General features: G+C 34.2%; 1 protein-coding gene across 1 annotated transcript; it reads right to left on the bottom strand.

The window, feature by feature from the left end:
• Window positions 1-6,541: 6,541 nt before the first annotated feature.
• LOC137386874 (arylsulfatase B-like) lies at window positions 6,542-22,267 on the bottom strand. The gene is made up of 13 exons (XM_068073063.1): window positions 22,163-22,267; window positions 21,340-21,451; window positions 16,665-16,716; window positions 15,669-15,772; window positions 15,118-15,218; window positions 13,890-13,966; window positions 13,696-13,800; window positions 13,242-13,326; window positions 11,208-11,305; window positions 10,403-10,628; window positions 8,652-8,802; window positions 7,657-7,832; window positions 6,542-6,862 (listed from the first exon to the last, which is right to left on the bottom strand). Exons 1-13 carry the CDS (start codon window positions 22,176-22,178, stop codon window positions 6,615-6,617), a joined length of 1,551 nt encoding a protein of 516 aa, XP_067929164.1. The 5' UTR covers window positions 22,179-22,267; the 3' UTR covers window positions 6,542-6,614.
• Window positions 22,268-23,813: the final 1,546 nt, after the last annotated feature.

Genomic DNA, 23,813 nt, shown 5'->3' with positions numbered 1-23,813 from the left:
TAAGACGCAACAAAGACTAATCATTGTTAGGAAGTCCTCAGCAACATTGAACTAATTTTCAATGCCCGTATTATAATTGCAAGCTGAGAAGTGTCAAATCTGTGTTCTCATATCATGCTGTGCTGAAATAAACAAACTTCTTAATCTGTGCTTTCATTGTACGGTCAATGTCCTTACTCAAATGTTCCACTCTTCTTGCAATTGTTTTTCTTGACAGAGCAACACTGTCTAAGTTGCTCTTTTTATCAGAGTAGAATTCATCTATAAACACTGTCAGTGCCTAACAATAATAAAGCAAGGTTAAAATAAATGTGATTGATAGTTACTAAAATACAATAAAAATGAAAATGGCAAACCACACAAACCTTTGTTCAAATTTTTACTTTAGTTGTAGATATATCAGGTTATGCAAGGAGTTATAACTTGCCTCTTTCTTTTAAGGTCTACAACTCCATGCCTATATTTCTTTTATGCAACTCATATCTGACATAAATTTTTTAAAATGCTTACCTCCGTAGCAAATTCTTCATGTCAAAATGGTAGTTGTCGTTGACCAATCAGTTGAGCAATAGGGAGACTGCATTTTGTGGCTTTTTCACTAATCTCTGCATATCTTGTAAAATGTTGTTGCTGTTGCTGCAGATTGGATGGTAGAGAGTAGTATTTCTCTTGTCTGTCGCGACCTGGGTATTGCTCATATGCGCTATGACGAGTTGTATAATGCCGCCTTATATTGTACTCTTTGAGCACAGCGGTTACTAGATTGCATGACGCAGATTGCTTGGCTCTCACCGTGGTATTTGATAAAGTATTGCAATTTTCAACTGCTATTAAATACTCCTCCCTCACGGTCAACCTTCCTGCGTGTGGCCATAATTGTAACTGAGCAATACATATTGAGCTAGCATCTAGCAAGCTGCAGAACATTCCCCAGTTCAGATTGGAGATTCCCGTTTGCGATGTTCAATCTGCTAATAGAAATAAAGGCTGTAAGGGAATTTCCAAAAAGCAGATAGGGAATTCGAAATTTTCAATCATATTAGTTGGTGCATTTTTATACGCACTACCCTACCCATAGTTGTGATGTTTGTTAACTATAACCTAAAACAAAGATGAGCTGGTAAACATTTTTTTAAAGATGTTTGCCTACGGGGGCCACAAAAAACCAAGCCGAGGGCCGGGTGCGACCCCAGGGCTACCTGTTGGACATGCTTGGGCTAAGGATTACGTTCAGTGAGCAAAACGTTTACTTTATGCTAAATGCAACGTTTAATTTTTGCTCCAAATACTGTTTAGAAGATACTGTTATTGGAAGATATCGGACAATTAGCAGACGATCGTTCAACCGAAAACAACAATCAAAAAGCAGCTATCCTAGCAAACGATGCAAATATTTGTGCTTTAAAAACATTCTATTTTGTTTCTGCATATCATACAAGTATGGTATGTTTATGTCACTTGTGTGATAGATTTTCTAAGCTCAGCTTTTCCAATAGCCATATGCATCGAGCTATACTGGGATTAGCGTAGTAATACGCCAACCAGTTTTCATGGAAAGCTAATGCGCTATCACATAACTTTGTATATAAGGAGCTGTAAACCACTGTTGAACGGGAGGGATAAGAATGTGCAACAAGAGAAGAAACTCTAGTGAGAGGAACAATAAAGAACACAGAGCAAGGAACTACTGTACAAGCTGCAAAGCCAAGAACTACATGACTGAGACTGATGTTGCTAATCATCATTAAGAACAACATGGTAACATTAATTTACCTCTGTGCAGCTTTGTGTATACATACATGTATATATCTTGAAATTCTTGCATTTACAATGTTGACTATTGGGGTAGTTATTATTTGTAAACTCATTTCAGTAATATGCTTGATTGCATTAAATTGTATTTAACTGTTCTGTATTTTCATGCTTATAGAGCCTGAGCAAGTAGACAGCCATACTTATTTACCAGTCACCTTGCTTGCAACAATCGAAAATGTACATGAGAGCTATTACTCATTCACTAGAAGACAACTTGTACGCAGAACCCACTTGCATATGGCTAGTCAGCGCTGACTTCCACGGCGCTTGTGTAAGCTGGTATACTCAGGCTAGAACACAGCTAGCGATTTACATGTAATTTAAGTACGGTTTGTTTACGTCACTTGTTCATTAATATATTTTTGTAGCATTCAATAGATTATCTATAAATATTTCTCAAAGTTTGTGGGTATGTGTGTAGTTTCAGCAATAGCTATTAAAATCTTGAAATAAAGAATCCGTATTGCAAAAGATTTGATCTTGGACAGACCCTCCGGTCCACCAGTTCGATTCCTTACCATATCAGCCACATAGTATTATGGATTCATCAGGCGATATATGTTGCTATATGGGAGCAAATACGCTACCACTCTTCGTCACTCCGCAAAGTAATGGCATAACATCATGAGAAGCGGAGCTCTTATCAGTAAGCCTTAAAGTATCAATTGGCAATGTGCCAGGCTAATAGTAAGTGGCAAGCAACTCTCTACCTTTCATTGACTATAAGCTGATTTTTAATACTTGGGCAACAAGAAGTTGCACAGCTAGTCATTATGTAACTTATAAATTTGCAGATTTATAGCATACTATTTGATAGCATCATTGCGGTAATTTAATCTTACAAATGATCAATACTCGTAACTCCTCTTCTATTGCACATTGAAAGCTAGTTTTAGCTGCAAACTGTAGCAAACATATCAATGAGTGCAATGAGCTTTTATGCCACATTTTTAAATGTAAATAGAAAATAAAAATATGTCTTCAAATTTAGAATGAAATAAAAAATGAAAACTCTAATAAATTTCAAAGCAGGACACAGACTATAATATCAACACAGGTGTATTGCAAGCAATAGATATTAACTGGTAGTGATATTTCTCAGTTTCTCAATGCATATTTATTAAGAGATCTTTGGCAAGTTGGAGAATAGTTAGCAGATTTGTTGCATCCAAAAGGTTTACTATCGCTCTATCAGAAATAGAAAGAAAAATATAGGCAACATTTGCTTCGCCTGAAAAAGAGCTAAATTTATCTTCCCAAAAAATCTGACAAGTCATTTGAAAAGTACACAGCCAGCCTCTACTTGATTGCTGCCTCCAATTGACTACCACTACAGAAGAAGGGTTGAAAAATAGAGCACCACGGAGTTCAATTTGAGATTTTACAGTTTATCTTCTATATATATATATATATATATATATATATATAAAGTTCTCAAAATTTGTCTGTGTTTCTGTGTATTCGTCGGTGTGTATGTCCATCTATAGCTATTGAAATCTTGGAATTAAAATTCTGCCATCTGATGGATTTTAACTCACGGAGATTGCTACCGCAAGTTTAAAATCCAGGTGGTCTACCACTGAGCCATACACGGCGTCATAGCTAAGTATTTTGAGACCTAAGTATATGCAACACGATGCTTCTTTGTCTTTTTTTCGTTAGGCCAAATTTTTTCCAACAATAACTTATCTCAAACATTTAAATACTTTATTAAAAGATATACGTTGTTCGTCGTGGCGAGTTCAGCGAGAATCCATAATGGTAAAAATGGTTTCGCAAACAAATAAATGATAAAAATTTAGTTAAAAGTTTGAAGTTTACTAAAACACGTACTAAAACTTACTTTCAAGTATTCTTTAGCAAACTAAATCACTTAGGTTAGATTCAGCGTTTATGATACACGTCTGTCTGAAAGGTAAGAACTCTTTACATAGTACATTGTAATGTTGTATTATCTTGCAGATCTTAAATTAAATAAATTAAATGCATTAAAGCCATTGTAGATACCTATAGTTACTAGGGTTAACATATTATTTTGTTGCTATTTTTAATGATGATGATTTTTACCAGGTCATTGCATTAGATAATGATTATGGGCTTCATACCACTTTGTGCACGTCTATAGCCTAAGATATTTTCGCATGCCAACACTGAAATGAACTAAATGATGCGAACTTAAATCATATAATTGTATACCAAATAATTTTTTATTGTAATTGTAGCAAAACAGACTTACTTTACTTTTAGCCATTACTTGCTGATGATTTCACATTTACATTCAAAAACCTTTGAATTTTTATTTTTCCTACCTATTTATTTCAACAAACACTGCTTTCAAGTTATGAAGTTTAAAAATTACAGTTGTTTGACAAAGTTTGAAAACCTTAACAGCTGTTTTTATTTTTATCTGTTTAACTTGTTTTAACTTTACAGATACAAGTACACTCCTGCACAACTACACCTTTCTCATGATATGCAGTTTGGAAGTTAGAATGGAAAATTTGATTATATGCTAAATAACAATAAGTTTACTATCCGAAGACTATTTTATTACCCGGACAATATTTATTTTATTACCCGGGTAGTACAGCTAGTATATATATATATATATATATGTATATATACATATATATATATATATATATATATATATATAGATATAGATATAGCAGTACCCAATGAGTATACAATATAGCCAGCAAAGAAAAAGAAAAGGTAGAGAAATATCTCCCTCTTGGAGAAGAAATTGAAAAATGCTGGAATGTAAGAACAACTGTAATCCCAGTAGTCATTGGGGCACTGGGCGCAATAACACCGGCGCATAAAATGTGGCTTGCCCAAATACCAACAGCAATCAACTCAGGTGAGTTGCAGAAAAGTGCGCTATTGGGAACAGCTAAGATCTTGAGGCGAGTGCTCAAACTCCCAGGTCTCTGGTTGGAGACCCGAGTTAGAGCAGAATTTACTACCCCTACGGTGTATTCGGAGTGAGGAAACAATTTATATATATCTATATATATATATATATCTATATATATATATATCTATATATATATATATATATAAGAAGTAAGAGATGACTAAAAATGAGTTTTTATTACTAATAGTTTCATGTACAGAGTACAATCATCAGACAAATACTCATACTAAAATGACTACCCTATTGCCAACGTTAGGGCTCACATTCAAAACTGCATCCTTAAAAGATTAAAATATTAAAGTCAGGGTACAAGCCTGTAGCTCACATATGAGATAGAGAGCTTCTAAAAGCTATTGTCCAAAAACATAGTTTACCAAAAAAAATAAACTAATAAACCAAACAACATCCCTCGTTATATACATACCCAACCAAACCACCCGCCCCAGATATTAGAGAACATACCAGACTCCATCAACAAGCGCCTGTCCGCTATATCATCAAGTGTGACTGTATTCAAAGAAACAGTTGGCATATATAAAGAGGCCTTAAACAAAAGCAGATACCACCATAAATTGGCATTCGCTCCAATTCAACACAGCAATCATAAAACTAACAAAAAAAGAAATATCATATGGTACAACCCACCGTTCAATGCTGCGACGAGTACAAATGTAGGTCGTGTTTTTATAACTATGGTCCGCAAAGTATTTTGTAAGGTCACCCACTCAGAAAGATATTCAATGAAAATACCTTAAAACTCAGCTACAGCTGCATGGGAAATATCAGCAACATCATAGATAGTCATAATAAACGACTAATTAAGAGTGCAGCAAATAAAGATACCATCACAAGAACAACCTGTAACTGCAGAAGAGCGGAGGAATGCCCGCTGGAAGGACATTGCCTGTCCAGTAGCATCATCTACCAAGCGACTGTTACAGTTGCTAACCAACAAAACCAGTCATATATTGGACTTTGCGAAACAGCGTTTAAGGCTCGCTACTGTAACCACAGAGCAATATTTAATGACACTAACAAGAGAAATAAAACCAGCCTTAGCAAACATATATGGGAGCTAAAAGATCGCAACATTGCGTATGACATTAAATGGAACATCGTCAAGCAATCTGCTGACACTTCTAATCTGTGCAACTTGTGCCTGCTTGAAAAATATTACATTATTATGCACCCTGAAAAGAGTAGTCTGAATAAACGACAGGAAATAATATCAACCTGCAGACATGATAGAAAATTTCTTTTAGCTGACAGTATTACATAAACACTCTGCATATCATTTTAATTTTTTTTTTTCGGTAAACTATGTTTTTGGACAATAGCTTTTAGAAGCTCTCTATCTCATATGTAAGCTACAGGCTTGTACCCTGACTTTAATATTTTAATCTTTTAATGATGCAGTTTTGAATGTGAGCCCTAACATTGGCAATAGGGTAGTCATTTTAGTATGAGTTATTGTCTGATGATTGTACTCTGTACATGAAACTATTAGCAACAAAAACTCATCTTTAGTCTTACTTCTTTTATATATATATATATTTATATATATATATATATATACATATATATATATGTATATATATATATATATATATATGCAATGATGAAGCTGCAACTGCCAAAACAGTACTGTTTTGGCTGTTGAATCCTCACCAGTATACAAGACTGATGAGTATACATCAGCCGATATACACTCATCTGATGTATACTGCATACTGATGTAGTGGTAGAGCTGTTCAAATTTTGCACACATTTATTTTTATAATCCACAATATATAATATAATAATATATAATGGTATAACTAGGTTAATAAAAAGATATTATCTCAATGATAAACTGATTGTCAAAGTTTTTTTATGAGTTTCACAACTCATCATGTCCAGGTTTGCAGTCTTTGTAGTTGTCCTCTAAAGGAAAAGCATCTGAATTGCAGAAAGGAATCTTGGGAACATAGACTCCATCTACGTTGACTGTATTGGACTCTGATACTGGCTCTGGTCTTGCATAAACCTCTCGAACAATCGTCGTTTTCTCTTGGTTCAACATAGCCCACAACTGGGCGACTATTTTTGGCTCACTGTCATACTTGTTGTGCTGTTCACTTGGGTCATCTAATTTAGAAGAAAACAAATTCATCAGAGAGTACTTTTTCAGATAAATAAAGGAGCCACTTGTATCCAACATACTTAAAGGAGTGCAAAACCCATTCACAATCAATGACCTTTACGTGTGCATCAAGCTTTTAAGGCCACGTTGTGTGTGTAGAAATACTTCAGTAAATGTGCTAGCTTCAGAGCGGATTAACAGTGTGGAAATAGAGTTTATCAATGTTTGCTAGCTAACTTTTATTCACAGATAAGGCTGGCAGCATGTGTATATAGTCTACATTGGGATTGAAAGTATATTTTTGATGTTTTAATTACTAGTATGGAACACGTTTGAGTTGAAGTCATCTGAATAGCTTTTTTGTGATGAAGATATCTTCAACTTTATTGTTACATTACAATCTTCTTGCAGATGAGAGCTGAATGATTTAGGCTATAGCTCAGATACATACTAAAATGCCGCCAAAAAGGTTTATTGTTTAAGTGAGCGTAGCATAAGCTACTGACTCTAAAAAAGTAAGGTCCACTGGTTTTTTCAAGTTGCAGAAAAATCTAGACGTCATCCGGCTCAACATTTAGTATGATATAATTACTCATAGAATTACTCATAGAATTACTCATAGAATTACTCATAGAATTACTCATAGAATTACTCATGGAATTACTCATAGAATTACTCAATGTTGTACCATTACTATTAGTATATGTTACTAAAATTGTTCTTCTTATCTGATACTCTTTAGAAACTTCTTTAGAAACCATGTGTTTAAAGAACAGACCAACTTCAGCTTTAGTCAAACCTTTGATATTGAAGAGACATCTGACTTCTTTATTCAGACCTTCTCCAATAACACAGGAGTCACCCGTAAGAGTTGGAAGCTCAGGAGATTCTTCAGGCTTTCTGTACATGTCTGGAGAATTCTCATCCCCGGTTACAACAGATTTCTTTCCATAAACAAGTTTCCAGTCTTTGTATCTACAGGTAAACAGATCAGCAATGATGTGCTAAACAATCTGAACTCTTTTTGCTTATTGAGCATGCCAAAGGCTTCTTCCAAGATCGTCTCCAACGCTTCCTGCCAATAGTTCAGCAGCCTACATCAGTAATTGGGCAGTAATAATGAGCTGCATTTCAGCTGAAGGTGTTGACCGCATGATCAGTGTTGATATCATAGTTGGTAATGATATCATGATGAATGCTGACAAATATCAGTGTTTTAGAAAAGAAATGCTTGCCAAGGACTCTTGGAATGCCTGGTTGGTTGAGCTAAGACAGTATTGCACCTTGATATCATGCCGAAAAGAAACGTCGGGAAAAACCCTTTTCTTCCTTTTTGAAGAAACGGGTTACTGATTATAATAAAGCAATGCTTGGTTGGCCATCTCAAAGCGCAGATTTGAACTCCACAGAATCACCTCCGCAATAAGTAAGTAGAGAGGTTAGGAGGGACAAGCCTAGAGACATAACAGCACTAACATTTAGGCTGCAGCAGCCACATAGCTACCTCAGAAGAGTTTCAGAAATTTCTGTTAGCATGCTCAGAAGGTATTGAAGGGCAGCCTTCAATACCTTCAAGGTTGGGCAGCCTTGACACCAGCAAGCTTCGAGACTGCCCAACTAAAAATTACGCAAAAGATCAACTTTGTACAACTTCGACAGACTTTTTTAGGTTCACCCAGTTTTTTCCAATAGTTATTCAAATAATATAGTTTGAAATAAGCAACTAGCAATATATCTAGTGTGACTATAGCTGTACAGATTATATAGAATAAGAGTGAGCATTAGTTATTTTACCTGTATGCCCCGTCTCTGTCTGTGCACTTATAGATAGGTTTGATCATGCTGAGGGTGTCCAAAGTGACTAAAAACCTATCTCTGACTGTGTATTTATCAGTTGTCTGATATGACTCTCCAAGGTTAGATATCTGCGATAATCCATCGATTCCTGTGGAGTAAAGTAAGGAATCTATATTATTTATAGATATAGATAAACAAATTGCTAATGATCACTGCTATTGGCTTTAGAGATCATTGCAAGTGCCTTTAGATTTTTTACAGGAGTAAAATTTCGTTTATGAATACTATTTTTTGACAGTTGAAACGTGTCGAAAAAAATAAGAATCATTTTCCAATTACGGCGAATAAAATTTGTTACTTTTTTATAGTTTACATATATTGGTCTAGTTGAAAAACCATGCTGTTTCACACTCTTATCTAGCCATTATGCTAGTCCCTGGCTAGTAATAATGAAATACAAAATGTTTGCTCTCTTTTGTGCTTCAGTGATAACCAGACTAAACGATAGCTCTAAAGCTCTCATAGCTTGAGAGGTCTTTGATTGAAGTTAGCTAAAGGTAAAATTTATTTAATTTCTTTATCTACAAATATAATAAAACATTTACATTTTTATATTATTAACAATATTGAAATGATTGTGCTCACTCACTTATGTATAGATAAATTGTTGAAAAACTAATAAAAAACTGGAAAAAGCTCTTTGATCTATTTTGAGTTGAATGATGCTCTCTGAAATAATTGACTGATATGAAGGTGCAAATCAGCAAACTTTGTGAATGAAGCCACTGTAGCTTCTATTTAGAGATCAATGAGCAATCTAACCAAAAAGGGTAATTTTCATGACATTTGTTTGCAGAGTTGTCTACTCCTGTTTGTTTTTTTTTAGAGGGTAACAACCACTCTGCATATGAACTCTATGCTTAAAAACTTGCTTCATCAACGAGTTATTGTATTTCTCGTACTAGAAGGTGCGTATAATAGCCTAAAACTTTTTTAGAAAATCGACATTGCACCATTTAATATGAACTGAGTTCTAATATCTGTGACATGCTTTTGGTGAGTGAGTTACAGTCATCACTCTGCAGACCCCCGCTAACACAATTAAAACTACAGCTAAACTTGCAGCAGAGGTTTTTGCTAATTGCAGTTTATATGTTTATGAAACCTGCTAAAATGGCATCATTAAAATAACAGCCAATTAAGAAGTTAAGTTGAAACTGCAGGCTATCAAATATGTGGCAAAAAATGACAATCGAGCGGCTGTGAGACATTTAAGTTATGCCACCATATGCGGGTAGATTCTGGATGCTTGGGTTAAGATAAAACCAGCTTCTATTGCTTGAGCATTCATAAAAGTCAGCATCAATGTTGAACAACAACTGGCCGACAAGTCTATGGCAATGATGAGAGGAACCTGGGATGTTGGAGAGTGAAATAGATCAACTGTTTAATTCAGATAACAAGGATGAAAACTTTGAGTGTTTAGTGGAAAAAGAGTGAGTATTTTATCAAATAAAAGTTAACTCACAGGTAGTTCACTTTTTTACTTTTTTTGCTTTTTAATGTATGTTTTAAAATTCATCTTATAATATAGTGTGCCTTATATTTTGGTTATATACAGAAATAGATCGCAGGATCGCATAGATCGCATGATACGGTGGCAAAACAAATATTGAAGTATTTGTTTTGCTAATTTATTGGCTACATCAAAGTATTAACAACCAAACTCTTTGTGTTGATTCACTGACCTTTTGGAGTTGCACCACTTGCCAGACTAAGAAAAGTTGGCAACCAATCGGTGATGTGCATCAGAAAGTTTCGGGTGGTGCCACGGGTGTGGTCAGGCAGCCTCGGGTCAACATAGATAGTGGGGACTTTGATACCTCCTTCGTATGGAGTTGCCTTGCCATTTCTGAGAGGATAGTTGTTTCCGTAGCACTCACCGTGGCCTCCTCGTAGACTCGACCCTCCATTCTTCATAAAATTAAATAAAAGTAAGACACAATATAAAATATACCATTTAACTAGTTTTAATAATCATTGTATATTGCTAGGCAGTCGGTTCTGCTCTTTTTTATTTGCTTTCAATTGTTTAATTAAAAAAAATTAGTATAGCAGTGCATCATATCTATACTTCAAAATTAGCAAAGTTTTTTGTATTCGGGAAACCATTTGAAGTTAATTATTTTTTAGAAAATTGGACAAATCGTTTAGAAGTGTAAAATGAGTGGCCGCTACTAACTATTACCACTAACCGATTTGTAAAGATTGAGTGTAAATATTGTCGTTTGATTAAGAATAAATGAAATGATTTGTAAGACTAATCACGGAATTTTCTACTCCATGTCCCTAGTGATACAATTCTATTTAAGTGACATGTGACAGTGCTAGCCAGTGCTTTCTCAGTGTTTTGCATTTGTGATTTTTGAATACAAATCGCTAATGATTACAAAATATAAAGATACATTTTGGAGCAAACCAACCATCATTGCTTCCCTAATGATAAATATGTATACATGTATTTTCTTGTTTGTAAAAATTAATATAACTCACGTCTGATTGGAAAATTATCACTGTATTTGACAGAAGGCCAGCATCTTTCAGAGCTTCTACAGTGGCTTTGACAATGTCATCCAAAGCTGAGACAAGCCCTACATGAGAAGTTATACATTGTGATTCAATGGAGGGGCATAGAAAGTTAAAAATTAATTTAATTTTTTTAAGCATGTGAATTCTGTCTTTTTTTTAGGTTGCATATCTTGCAGGTTGTAGTGACAGCCTTTACTGCAAGGCAGGATTTTTACATAAAAATCATTTTCAAAATGATGTTCGCCCAAAAGCAGATATGATAATTATTAAAAGTTGAATTAAGAACTTCAGTTAGTTTTTCATTTCATTTGAACCAAAGTCAGATCTCACTCAGAATCTTATAAATTTGTAAGATTGTAAGGATAAAAACTTTTATTCTTGCAGATAAGAATGTTGTTATGGCATATTTAAGTGTATTTGCTATAAACTAGCTTAGAATTAGTTGAATGCAAATTCTTCTTGTGGGTCTGGTAGCTCTGAAAAGAGCCCAACTTGTGAGGTAGGCAAAGAGGTGATGCGATGAAAGCTACAGTAGCTGAGGCTGCTATGAGATACTGAATCATCTTTGTTTTCTTAGTGAGTTCCAAAAGGTTGCTTGCTTATCTCTGAAGATGAAAAAGAGAGACAAATAGCTAAGTCCTGGTGAATTGTAAAAAGCAAGTAAGGGCTCAAATAATCAAAGCAATGGATGTGAAGCAGGTGGTCTAAAAAGTATAGAAAGAGAAAAAATTGTACTGTTTAAATGGCGTGATGAGAAGACAACTTAACGTAACATTCAAATAAAATCAGGTTGCGGCGTGTCTCACATGGTTTTCATCTACAGGTCTTTTCAATTTGCTTGTAGAGTTGGTTGGGTATAAAATTGTGGGTAGCAATGTGGATAGCATCAATAAGTGTTTGTGGTCTCAAATTATATAGTAAACTAGAAATTCCACTGTCATACAGCCCACGACCAAAGTAATAATGGAAAAAAGAAAGGGTACTGTTGGTTGTTGAAAAAGTAGTTCTCAGCAGGAATTGGCAGAGTATAGTGTAAATGAGAATTGTTTGAGATGATAAAAAATAAAAATTTTTGACAGCTATATGTAACAGAAATAAATATTAATAAAATAAATATTTAACTATCTCAAACTTATGTTTTACAATAATAAAATAAATATTAATTCAAGCTGTAGACCTAAACTATTGTACGTAATTTAACTAACAACAATAAAGAAATATGTTTATTATTTAAAAGCTGTAAAGTTGCTATAACTTTCAGTTGGGGAACTTCAATAGCATCAGAAGGCCAACAAAATTAGTGGCTATGGAATCGGACATATACAGATGAAAATGAAAATATGTGCGTGGCAAGTTCAAATAGTGCAATCAGGGTGATCATCAGTGAGCCTTTTGAATTTTAAGTAGGATCATCAAAATAACATCTTACTACTCATGCGGAGTAGTAGAGGGTTATTTTGGTCCTACTGAAAATTTTTTTGGTCATATTGTTATAATATACCCGCAGCCACCACATTTTTCCATTAATTTTATATAAGATATCTCTGAGTATCGCAAAACTTGGAATTCATCAATATAATAAACATGAGCGTGGCAATATTATTTATAGTAGTGCATAAAACAGTATTTTATTACATTCATTAATTAAACTCAGTAAGTAAGCAAGAGTAAGTAAGTGTGTGGATTTTGTCTCAGTAAGAGAAATAAAATGTCTGTATATGTGCTCATAAAAACTGATGATGACTGAAAAGTACATAAATGAAATAAAATAAATGCGTCGTGATTAAAGGCGGGCCAACTTAATGTTTTGGATGGTGCCCATTACTTTGTATAAAACAATACTGCTACAAAGCCTCTCTGTTTAATATAGTCATTTGTAAAATAATTTTTTACTTTATTGATTATCCAATCAGGGTTTTGCCTGCAAAATCACCAACAAAGACCTGTATATCACTCAACAAATAAAACAGCATTAAATGGAAACTAAATCGTACCTACCTAAGTATTTTCTTCTGGCATCCTCATCGGGATCATTTGGGTCCAGCCCTAAGTCAGCATTGACATTGTACATGTCATCCGTAACCTAAAATGTTTTAGTCAACAATTATCCTCCTGCTTATAGAAAGGAAGTACGCACACTTCACTACCAGAACAGTAGATAAGTAAGTAGATATATATTGCTTCATATGTAACTTTTCTATGTTTTAAAACAATTTTCAAATGAATACTTTGGTTTTTGGCACTAAATTAAAATGTAAAACCATTATAATCAAGTCTTTAAGCTTTTCTCGAGCTTTTATTTTTGTACCAAAAGATACTGACTTGTTTTTGCTTGCCAAAAGCTACTAACTAATAAATTGTAATAATGTAAACCAACTGATAAGCACCTGCTTCAAGTGTCAAACAAGAGTGCGGTAAAGACGTTTGGGATTGGAGAGGCTAAAGCAACTACCTGCATTGGAGAATGTGGAGCAGTGGGAGAAACCATCATGAAGAATGGATCGGAATTACCTTTGTGGGCTGATATCATGTCTACCACATCATTTTTATCTTGAATCTGCAAGTGTAAACAATATATTTTATTGTCTTTTTCACTTTTTACAACCAATTAAAAAAATAGTATCGAGCACCAAAACTATTGCTTACCGACATGTGAACCGGATCAACTTTCCTTGGGATATTGACAGTCTCATTGATGTATTTTAGCACCACATTGTTTTCTTCTATAAAATATCAGACAACACCTGTACATAATGCCAGAATCACAATAAGCTAGTATTTCTCGAAATTCGTTTGCTGTTATTGGAGTAAAACAAGCACTATGTAGGGGTGAAGATATTTGGCTTTTCAATTAGGTTCAAATTATTTAAAACCTTATATTTCAACTGACTGTACAATTATGCTGAAGGCTTACAATAGAGTAACTGAAACCATCCCTTCTCTCTTCTATAAAGGACATGTTACACTATAAAAGCTTAGCACGGGCTGCTAAAACTTTATGCATAACTTGCATTATTGAAAACGTTTTACTTTTTGTATTACTACGAGTTCATTGCTATTATTTGGGAATTAAAGTTAATCTTGAATGTTTATTTTTGTAGAGTTTGTAGGTAAGAAACTTCCTTTCTAGTGGAACACTACTTTCCTAGATGCTAGAAAGAATCTCTCCAGCTAACAGCCACTAAATACCAGCTACATATTAGCAAGATGTCCAGCAGATGCAACTGTCCAATTATTTGAAATAATGCATCCAAGAATGCTTCTGTAGGATTATGCAGTTAACCTCACACATTTACCTTGAGACAAGCAGTTCATGTTACATACTTTGATTATGCCACCTGTTCCAGTATTTTCAAGTTTTCACTGGGATGCCACAGCATGAAGCTATCTAGTTTCTATGCAGTGGCATTATCCATTTAGATTCTAGAATCTAGACAGTGTTTTCTGTTTATTCTGAGTTGACTAATAGAGGTTATGTCAGGGGTAAAGTATTGCTGAAGGTCAAGTAACAACAGGCGGTAAATATTCTACATATATATAGGCTGGCGCTAGCAGACCCTTAAGTGTGACACAACATTAAACTATAACAAATGGGCAGTCTACAAAAATATTTTTTTAGCAAAAATCATATAGCAAATCTACTTTTTAGCAGCATTGCAAAATTCAGCATGGGCTACTTATATTAATTACTAAGGCAAATATATATACAAGAAAGACAAATCCAACTACTGTTAATATTGGAGAGTAGAACATCCTAGAATTTTCAGCTTTAATGCTATGCGCTACAAGAACATTATTCAGATTTTCAATGCTTCAGGAGATGTTTGTTGGATAATTTGAAGAGTAGCTTCTGGTTAGATGTAATGTACTATACCCCAGTTGTAGTAGTCACTTTCACCTCCCAGAACTCCTCTAAACTCATCCCAGCCTCTGTTTGTAGGGAGACATTCTTTTGTACAGTATCCCAAATGCCATCTAAACATAAATGATGTTTATTTTAGATTATCGTATGTCTTGTTTTATGACCACTTGTAGAGTTTTTCTTCTATGTAAAACACAGTGTTTTGCATAAAAGAAAAGCTCTACAAGTGGTTTATTAATAAGTCTGCAGCTCTGTAATTCTATAGACTTACTCTTTTACCTGGCTATATGCATTTTATAAACTTATATTTCTCCTATATCTTCTATATATTTTATGTATTCTATATTATATTTCTGTTTATTTCTAAAAACATAGAATTAAGAGTATTATAAAAGTAATAAGTATATATATATAAGCTGTCACGTTGAACATTATCTCAAATCCTCTGGTCACAAACACAAACGAAAAATGGAGCAAACTTCACCTACTATAAAACAAGCTCCATTTTATATATGGCTTGATCCATGGCATGTACATATAACCCACAATCTCTGGTCACTTACTTGCCAAGCATCTTGGTCACATATCCTTCCTCCTTCATATACGTTGGTAATAGCTTGTGTTCCAGTGGAAGGCATGAAGGAGCTTGGGACGGGAACACAGCATGCTGAAAAAAGTGTTTGTATATTTGTAATTATGTCGAATACTTTTCTGGTTGGCATTCTTACTTTGTAAGTTTCTGTTATTGGACAAGGAGTAGATAACTCCTACAGACATGTCTTGCTTGTTGTCGGCTTGCGAATAACTAATCAACCTTTTCCTTTTTCCTGTTTTAATATGAAGAGGAATCATCATTTAGGTCTCTACATTTTTACTTTCTTACCATTGTTGCAGCTACTCAATGTAAAGCCAGGCAGATTAGCAAGTTAATATTATTAAGTTATATTATCTCTTTATATCTTGTATATATATTTCTCAAAGTTAGTCTGTCTGTCATTGTGTTTGTCTAACTATAGGTGATTTATGTCGCTATATGAAAGAAAATACGCTACCGCTCCCCGTTACGACGCAGCATGATGGCGTAACGTCATAGAGAGTGATAACTCTTATTAGTAAGCTTACTCAAATTACCCATTGGTAATGTGCCAGGCTACTAGCAAGAGGCGGGCAACTACATTACCTTTTATTGTTTATAAGCTGATTTTTAATACCCGGGCAATGCAGGATATCCAGATAGTATATATATTAATCTAAGTGTTTGTTGGTCTGTCATCCGTATGTCCAGCTATAGCGATAAATTTATACTTGTGAGTTTAACTTAATAACTGTTTTTGGTCACAAGTGGGTCTCAGTTGTTATTAATAAGCTCACCATCCCTGATCATTTTAGAATTTTAAAAGATTTTTTCCATAGAGTCCGAGTCAAAAGAAACTTCTAAATATTTTTGTAAGTTTTAAAGTTTGCTTCTCAATTGCACCTTTCACTTGATCTTGGCAGAAAAAATGTGATAAAGGGCAACATTTATTTAGCAAGGTTTATTTATTGGTTGGGGCTCTTACCTGAAATCCAGTATGTGAAGGATATTTTCCTGTCAGCAGTGCTGCCCGTGATCTAAATATAGTAAGTTAATAGTACGGGTAAGTGGTACATACTACTAGTCTATAGTGTTTAACAGCCAAATAAATATTTCGCCATTGGGATGATGCAGCAACATCACCAAGAAAGGGCGTTGTATCCAACAATCAGCACTAAAATACAACACGCAGAAAATTAAAGATTTTTAGCTGCAGTAAATGGAATGTCATTTGTAAATTATAATACTAATCTGCTGTACTAGCGAGGAAATATAGGCAGCGTGGATGGTCCTCTTATCAACAGAGTAGCTAGAAGTTGCTAGACAAGACTACAACAGTAGTGACTAAAAGGGCATCGTGCCTCAAAGATGAACTTGCACAAAATTTTAGTAGATCTTATTAGAAAGTATCAATATTTTTCTATCATTTGCAATTGTTTTTCTGTTTGAGATGATCTGACTGCCAGGATGTTTCAAGATTAAAATAGACAAAAATTGATCAGAATTAAAATGGTCAAATCATAGAGTTATCTTCTCCGGGGGAAGATAACTCTATAGGTAAGATCAATCAAAAGAGTGATTATGACATCTATAGTTGCAAAGAGACCAACAGAATAGAGACACGTAACGCTGCAACTGGAATGCAATCCCCGATAGCGATGGTAGCAGCTAATGACGTCGTTTCAGTACGCTCTTTTGCAGAGTGGTTGAACCGCTATTAGGTTTACTTGATTTTCTTTCGGAAACAATCAAACAATTCTGACAATCAGATAATCTCAAACAACAAAAACAATCACAAATGATAAAAAGCACCGATACCTACTAAAGTTTTGTGAAAGTGCATCTTTTCACAACTGGGCTTGTCTTTAGTATTTAAAGTCCGGCTGCCACTGATCTTGGACAGGTCCAATTAAGGTTATGAAGACAATGCTTGTACATAGAAACAAGCTTCCTGCTCATAGAAACAAGCAGTTGCTGCTTGCAAAAAGCCAAGCAGACACCATAATCAATTTTAAGGGAACTGCATACACATCGTTACACAATTTTTGTTTATTGCTTTTGTGATATCATATAAAATAATAACTACTTAGTACTAAATAGTGCAAATATATAATAGAACTAACTCTGCAAAAGTCTATTAATATCAATGTCATTTTTAAAGTCATTTAATAATTTTAGCCGAACAACAATTTATTAAAGTTTATCTGTCAAGTAAGTGTTATATCTATACATTTTATATACATATATGTGGACAGTTCAGACTGGGTGCTTAGTAAACTCTACATCTGCATCATAGTCTTCTTTATTTACTGTTTTGATCAAGAATGCTAACAACGACATGGCAATACATGTACTTTAATTTCTAGAGTTGAATATTAGCAGCTTCTAGTAAAGAATGCGAATAGTGGCATGGAAAACAAGCGCTTTTAAAAAAGCCTGAGACATGTTTTCCTAGTCCCACGACCAAACAAGAGTGAAGCGATTGATTGGGAGATTTATGATTAATGCACATGTGCACACAACTCCTGAAAAATTATCCGTTAACGGCTGTCACCAAACCCTAGCAACGAAATCCTATCGACAAATTAAACTATTTTTCAGTAAAGTCGTTTAAGTATAGCAATGATACAAAACGCATATAAACCTATTTAAATATGTTACCAAGCCTTTGAAAGGTTACTGCAAATTTCTAAAACTAACCCATCTGATCGGATTATACATAAATAGACAGATTTATTAGGACGAAAATCGTCACAAAACGCTTGAAAAGCTTGGTTTAATAAAAGTTAAGACCGGAAATTGAAACGCCGAGCGACAGAGAATAGAACGATAGTCTTGCGCATTTCACGAAAAAACCGTGCACTTTTCACCAGTCTATAGCATTGTCGAATTACCGAAGGTTTCGGCAATTAACATAGGAGTACAGAAATCGTTTCATTCTTGCTGATTTCAATTTTTTTCAATTTCATTTGCCGACACATTTGAGTACTGTACTTTCGTATTCTAACTGATGTCCAACGAAGTATAAGTGAAGGAAATGACGATGATATTTTTTAACAGTTCTTATGAGATTATTACAATAATTAATTATAAGTTTGGATGACTACAGAACAATGACTACGTAGTACAGATTTTCTAAAAATCTAACGCAGTTTAAGTAAAGGGCAAGACGATGATATTTTTTCTAATGGTTCTAATGAGATTATTACAATAATTAAATATAGGTTTGGATGACTACAGAACAATGGCTACGTAGTACAGATTTTCTAAAAATCTATATCAGTGCATTTTACTTTTAATATTGGCCGATATTGCAATTCTCTTTTTGCAGAAGGAGAGATATAAACATATAATCTTTTCCTTTCATTATTGCTATTTGTTGTATATAATAACACCCACACCCAGTACATTACAGCTACCATTGCAGTTATCCTATTTGACTGCTAATATTGCATTTTTCAACCATCAGTACCCTTTCTTTTTTCAATTATCACTTTGGTCCTGGGCTGTATGACAGTGGAATTTCTAGTAGTAGATAAAAATTGTGCAAATTATTTGAACTTGAATGTTTCTTCCTTTTCTTGTTTTGGTAAATACAATTTAATTGTAAGTGGTATAAAACTCGAGCTTACCCTGAAGCTTTCATCAAATACAGTAAAGCAATAATGGCAACAAAATAGGTAGTTTTTACCACCAGCCTATCAAATCACAAAAATATTTTGTTTGTAAAAGAAGCAAGGCTATTGTCAAATAGTGCATAAACACATTACTGTTCACTATCTGCATATTAATTTTAATTTGGAAAAAACACGAAAAATATTTTACAAAAAATTTATCAAAGTGCTAAAACATATGATTGTGCCACTAAAATCATAATATAATTCAGAATATCTTCTTTGTCTAAAATAAATTGTTTTAAATTAATGTTAGTACGAGAGGAACAACTATGTTTGTATAGAATAGGGAATATGCTAAAAGAAGAAGATTGGAGAAGCTAGAGACAGCAGATGCTATAATGATACAGATTAAAGAGTAGCTGATATTGGAGCAGATGTATTACTTGTGTTTGCACTGGCAGAAAACTAATCGATGCCAGTCATGTTCATCCAATTATTAACTGATGGTTAACAGGTTCTCTATAACAATATCATAAAGTAATTCAGAGAGTTAGCGTTGCATCACCTACTTTGATATTACCAATAATCAAATCAAACAAACTAAGATTGCTCTGGCATGCGGCAGCTTAATTGCCAGCCATCAGTAAAGTTTGCAGCCTGTTCATAAACATTCCAAGGGATAATATGCAGGGCTTGCATACAACGAGTTATCTTATCTTTTCTCATATGAAAATCATAATATAAAAGAGAACACAATTCTTAATTTCTTTCATAATCTGTAATACATGTACACGAATATTCTTTAAATTGTTAATTATCTTTTTACAAATGAATGGGTCAAAAAGATTTTCCTTTACATTTTTTAATCTATCTTAAAACTTTGCCTAATGGTCATTCTAGAAGTAATGTAATGCAGTATGAAGCTAAAGCCGTACCTTAACCTGTATTAAAGGAGGATAGCAAGGACTGAAGCTAATTTTTGATAATACCTGCTTTTGCTATGACAACAAATAATAACCATAGGCAAAGCCTTACAAGATGCGACATATACCTACCAGCATCTGTGTTTACCAACTAGCAAAGTCAAGAATCTACGGCCGTTAGCGAGTATGCTGACCAAAGAGATTATGTATGCTGACCAAAGAGATCTGCGTCTTCTTACTCTGCCTATGCTAAATATTTATTTTACTTCAATTCAATGTTTCAAGATTTTTCATGGTTTGTGTTCTCGTGTTTTTTTTACACGACAATTACAGGTTCTCAACTCATTTCAACTTACGTGATGTGAACAAATTGCAAACAATCACTAACAATCATTTTGAAAATGTCATTGCCAGCTGCTTTAACAATCTTCCACCAAATATCCGTTCTCTTAGCAGAGAAAGGCATTTTAAACACTATTTGTCAGACTATTTATTCAATTTTAATGGCTAACTGTTGCTTTTTTCCCTTTTTTTTGTTCTGTTTTACTATTGTTGTGTGGCCTAATTTGAAAAACATTTCTATTTGTGAAATGAAATTATTGCCAATAAAGTACTATATTATATGTAAAAACAAGTAAATAGAAACAGCGAAACTGATATAACAAACTCACAAAAAATGTCGTTTATTTAGAAATTACGTAGACAACAGATTCAAATTCGTTTTTAAACAATAGATTCATAAAGTTAAACAATAGATTCATAGAGTTGCGTTGGTATTTTTTGTGTGCATTTCATTGCTTAGTCATTGAAATGGCTGGTTAAATTGGTAATTAAAATAATGCACCAACAAGAAAAGATGCTTTATTCGCTTAACTTGTGTTAGATATATAAGCCATTTTATCATTATAAACATGGATATGTATTACGAGTCTGTACTAGTTAGCACAAACTAAGAGATGCTGACAGCAGCGGCTCTGCAACAGTTATGTTAGCATCTACATGTACTAAAAATCAATTTATCTGTTTATAGTTTGCTGTATGAGTAATAGACGGGTTAATCCACTTCAGCCTGCGGACGATGATGATTAGCTAGACAATTAGCATGAGGAGAGAGACTCACGCGGAGCAGACAGGAGCTGCATAGTTACTAGTTAGGCCTATTCCTGCCTTCAGTAAAGCATCTATGTTGGGTGTCTTAACTTTTGAGTTGTGGAATCCAACATCATTCCAACCTAGAAATAGAGTTAACAGTCTATTAAAACAAATATTTTTAAAAGACTTAAATTTTGAACAAAACTGAAGAGAACTAAGGTGGATGTCATTAATTGCTGCAAAAGAAACTTCCATTTACCGGCTATCTTGAAATTTCTGCTGCCTTTGCAAAAAAATTAAGAAACTTTCTATATTGTTTTTTGACAAAAACTTTTAGTCTTTTGTCATAATAATAATTAACCAAGAAAATATGTGGCAGGATACTAGAATGTAGAGCCAAATCTCGAGCAATGTTAACACTGGGGTGGATAACAGAATACATGAGCATATATATTCTAGTTGAGTGCTTAAGTGTAACTCTTTTGAATATTCTTGAAAACCCAAAACTAGAAGTAACAAAACATGATATAAAAATAATTTTATTTATTGACATAAATACTGTTTACAAACACACATGATGAAGAGCCTAAGGAATTGTGTAAAACTTTGTAAGCTTCATGGATCATGGCATGGCGCACAAAGCTTTTAAGTTTTGAGTTGTATAATCCTGTCTAAAAATTTCTTAAACATCTATTTAAATAGTTATAGTCAGATGAACTATGTAGTAATTATATAATTATATGTATGTTTTCCTAAAGCTTTTCGTTAAGTAGCTTGCTATCTAAGAAGTTTCACTACGCCATGAAGCTTGACACCTGCTGCCTTTTTACTAATAGAAAACACCAACTCACCTAAGTCGTCTGCCATAATATAGACAATATTCGGTTTGGTTGCCGCTGCCCATCTCCAAAGCAGAAGGCAGCACAGTAGTGTTGAGATACAGAGCCTTTGAGCCATGACAAACCTTCCTCGAATAACTCATTAGCTGCCTGGCATCACATTATACGCTGCTACTGTTATTGTTAAAAATCAATTCAATGCATTAGACTTTTATGCGGGCAGTAACATTATGACAGAACAACAGCAATGTTGATACAGTTAACTAGCATGCTACCACCAGTCTTTTACCGTGAACTCTGTGACTAAAGGTTGTTCACACTATATCTGGTATCTCGATGTTGATGTCTCAATACTTCGGTGATCGTAGATACTAATAATGTTCACACCATCACTAACCCATCCGCCTTTGCAACAGCCATAGTGTTCTAATTATATGATGCTGTCACAAAATGATGACACGCTAGTCTAGCAGTTGTCATAAAATAAGTTATGAAAGATATCCCAAACTCAACCCCTTTTGCATCAGTAAATACTCCGTGATTAGGTGTTCTCATTTTCCCTTTTAATTTTTTGTGAAGAAACCTTTTTGTTTTTGCGTGCTCAAATCAAATACTAGACCTGCAGCAACTATCATAAACGGAAATAAATCACTTCATGCTATCGCTGAAATGGTTCACATTGCACAGGCGATGCTCGGAAAAGCATTGGGAAAGTTTGACGACTGCAAACTTTCCCGCTTAACCTCATAGCCTTGTCAATGCTATAGGTCCCTGTGCGCAGAGTCAATGATGAATGCCAAAAGGACAATGCTGACATACAGTGTGAACTAGTCTTTAGTTGCTGGCAGCAAATCAAAAATGAACTTATACAAAATTTTACTATATTTTATCAGAAAGTATCAGTATTTCTCTATCACTGTTGTTTTAATCAGATTGCTGTCTCTTACTTGCATGTTAGTAGGCTGTTTTGAGCAGTTCTGTTTGTACACATCATTACGGCAACTAATGTTGGTAACAAAAAATTGCTAGAAAATCCTGATTGATATCTACTCATATTTCCTACTTTTTCAAAATCCACCTTGTCCTGTCTTGTCATAAACTACCAAAACTTGTTGTATTACATAAAAATAATTAGAGAAACAATGCTAGCAGCAGAATTGCAGTTAACCTCTGTGAAATACACAAAACATTGTATATTTTTATTCTCACTCCTTTAGAATTGTACCTTTAGAATTTGTGGGCAGAGATATTGAAGGCTTATTAATAATGCTAAAAAGTTGTTTGTAGACTGGTACTATTTGGGCTGCATCGGCTCATCATGTGAAATATTTATTGCAAGGAACAAAAGAGATAAATTTACGGTTTTTAAACTCATAACTAGTAGATGTATTTATCCTCTCAAGTTTAAGTAACTGCTTTTTGGACAAGTCAAAATTAATTAAAGAAAATATATAAAATCTCAATCAATAGCCAAGATTTTTGTGAATGATTAAGTAAGACCACATAAATCTATCACTATTTTTCATAAAAGTCAAAGGCCCCAATTTTCTTATACAGGAAGGTGTCTACCAGCACATTGTAGTTGACACTCAATGAGAAGTGTTTGTCACCAGCATACTCTAGCTGACACTCAATGAGAGGTGTTTGGCGCCAGCATACTCTA

This window comes from Watersipora subatra, chromosome 2 (assembly GCF_963576615.1).
Source record: "Watersipora subatra chromosome 2, tzWatSuba1.1, whole genome shotgun sequence".
NCBI classification, from domain to species: domain Eukaryota; kingdom Metazoa; phylum Bryozoa; class Gymnolaemata; order Cheilostomatida; family Watersiporidae; genus Watersipora; species Watersipora subatra.
Note: the sequence above shows the minus strand (reverse complement) of the source record. Positions and strands in the feature narration are given on the sequence as shown.

What these genes read in the sequence shown, in the direction of transcription:
- LOC137386874 (XM_068073063.1), bottom strand. An exon ending in AAGTGACTACTACAACTGGG is followed by an intron (nt 13,967 to 15,117) that starts GTATAGTACATT and finishes GATATTTTATAG; the next exon opens with AAGAAAACAATGTGGTGCTA. An exon ending in GACAGAGACGGGGCATACAG is followed by an intron (nt 7,833 to 8,651) that starts GTAAAATAACTA and finishes GTTTACCTGTAG; the next exon opens with ATACAAAGACTGGAAACTTG.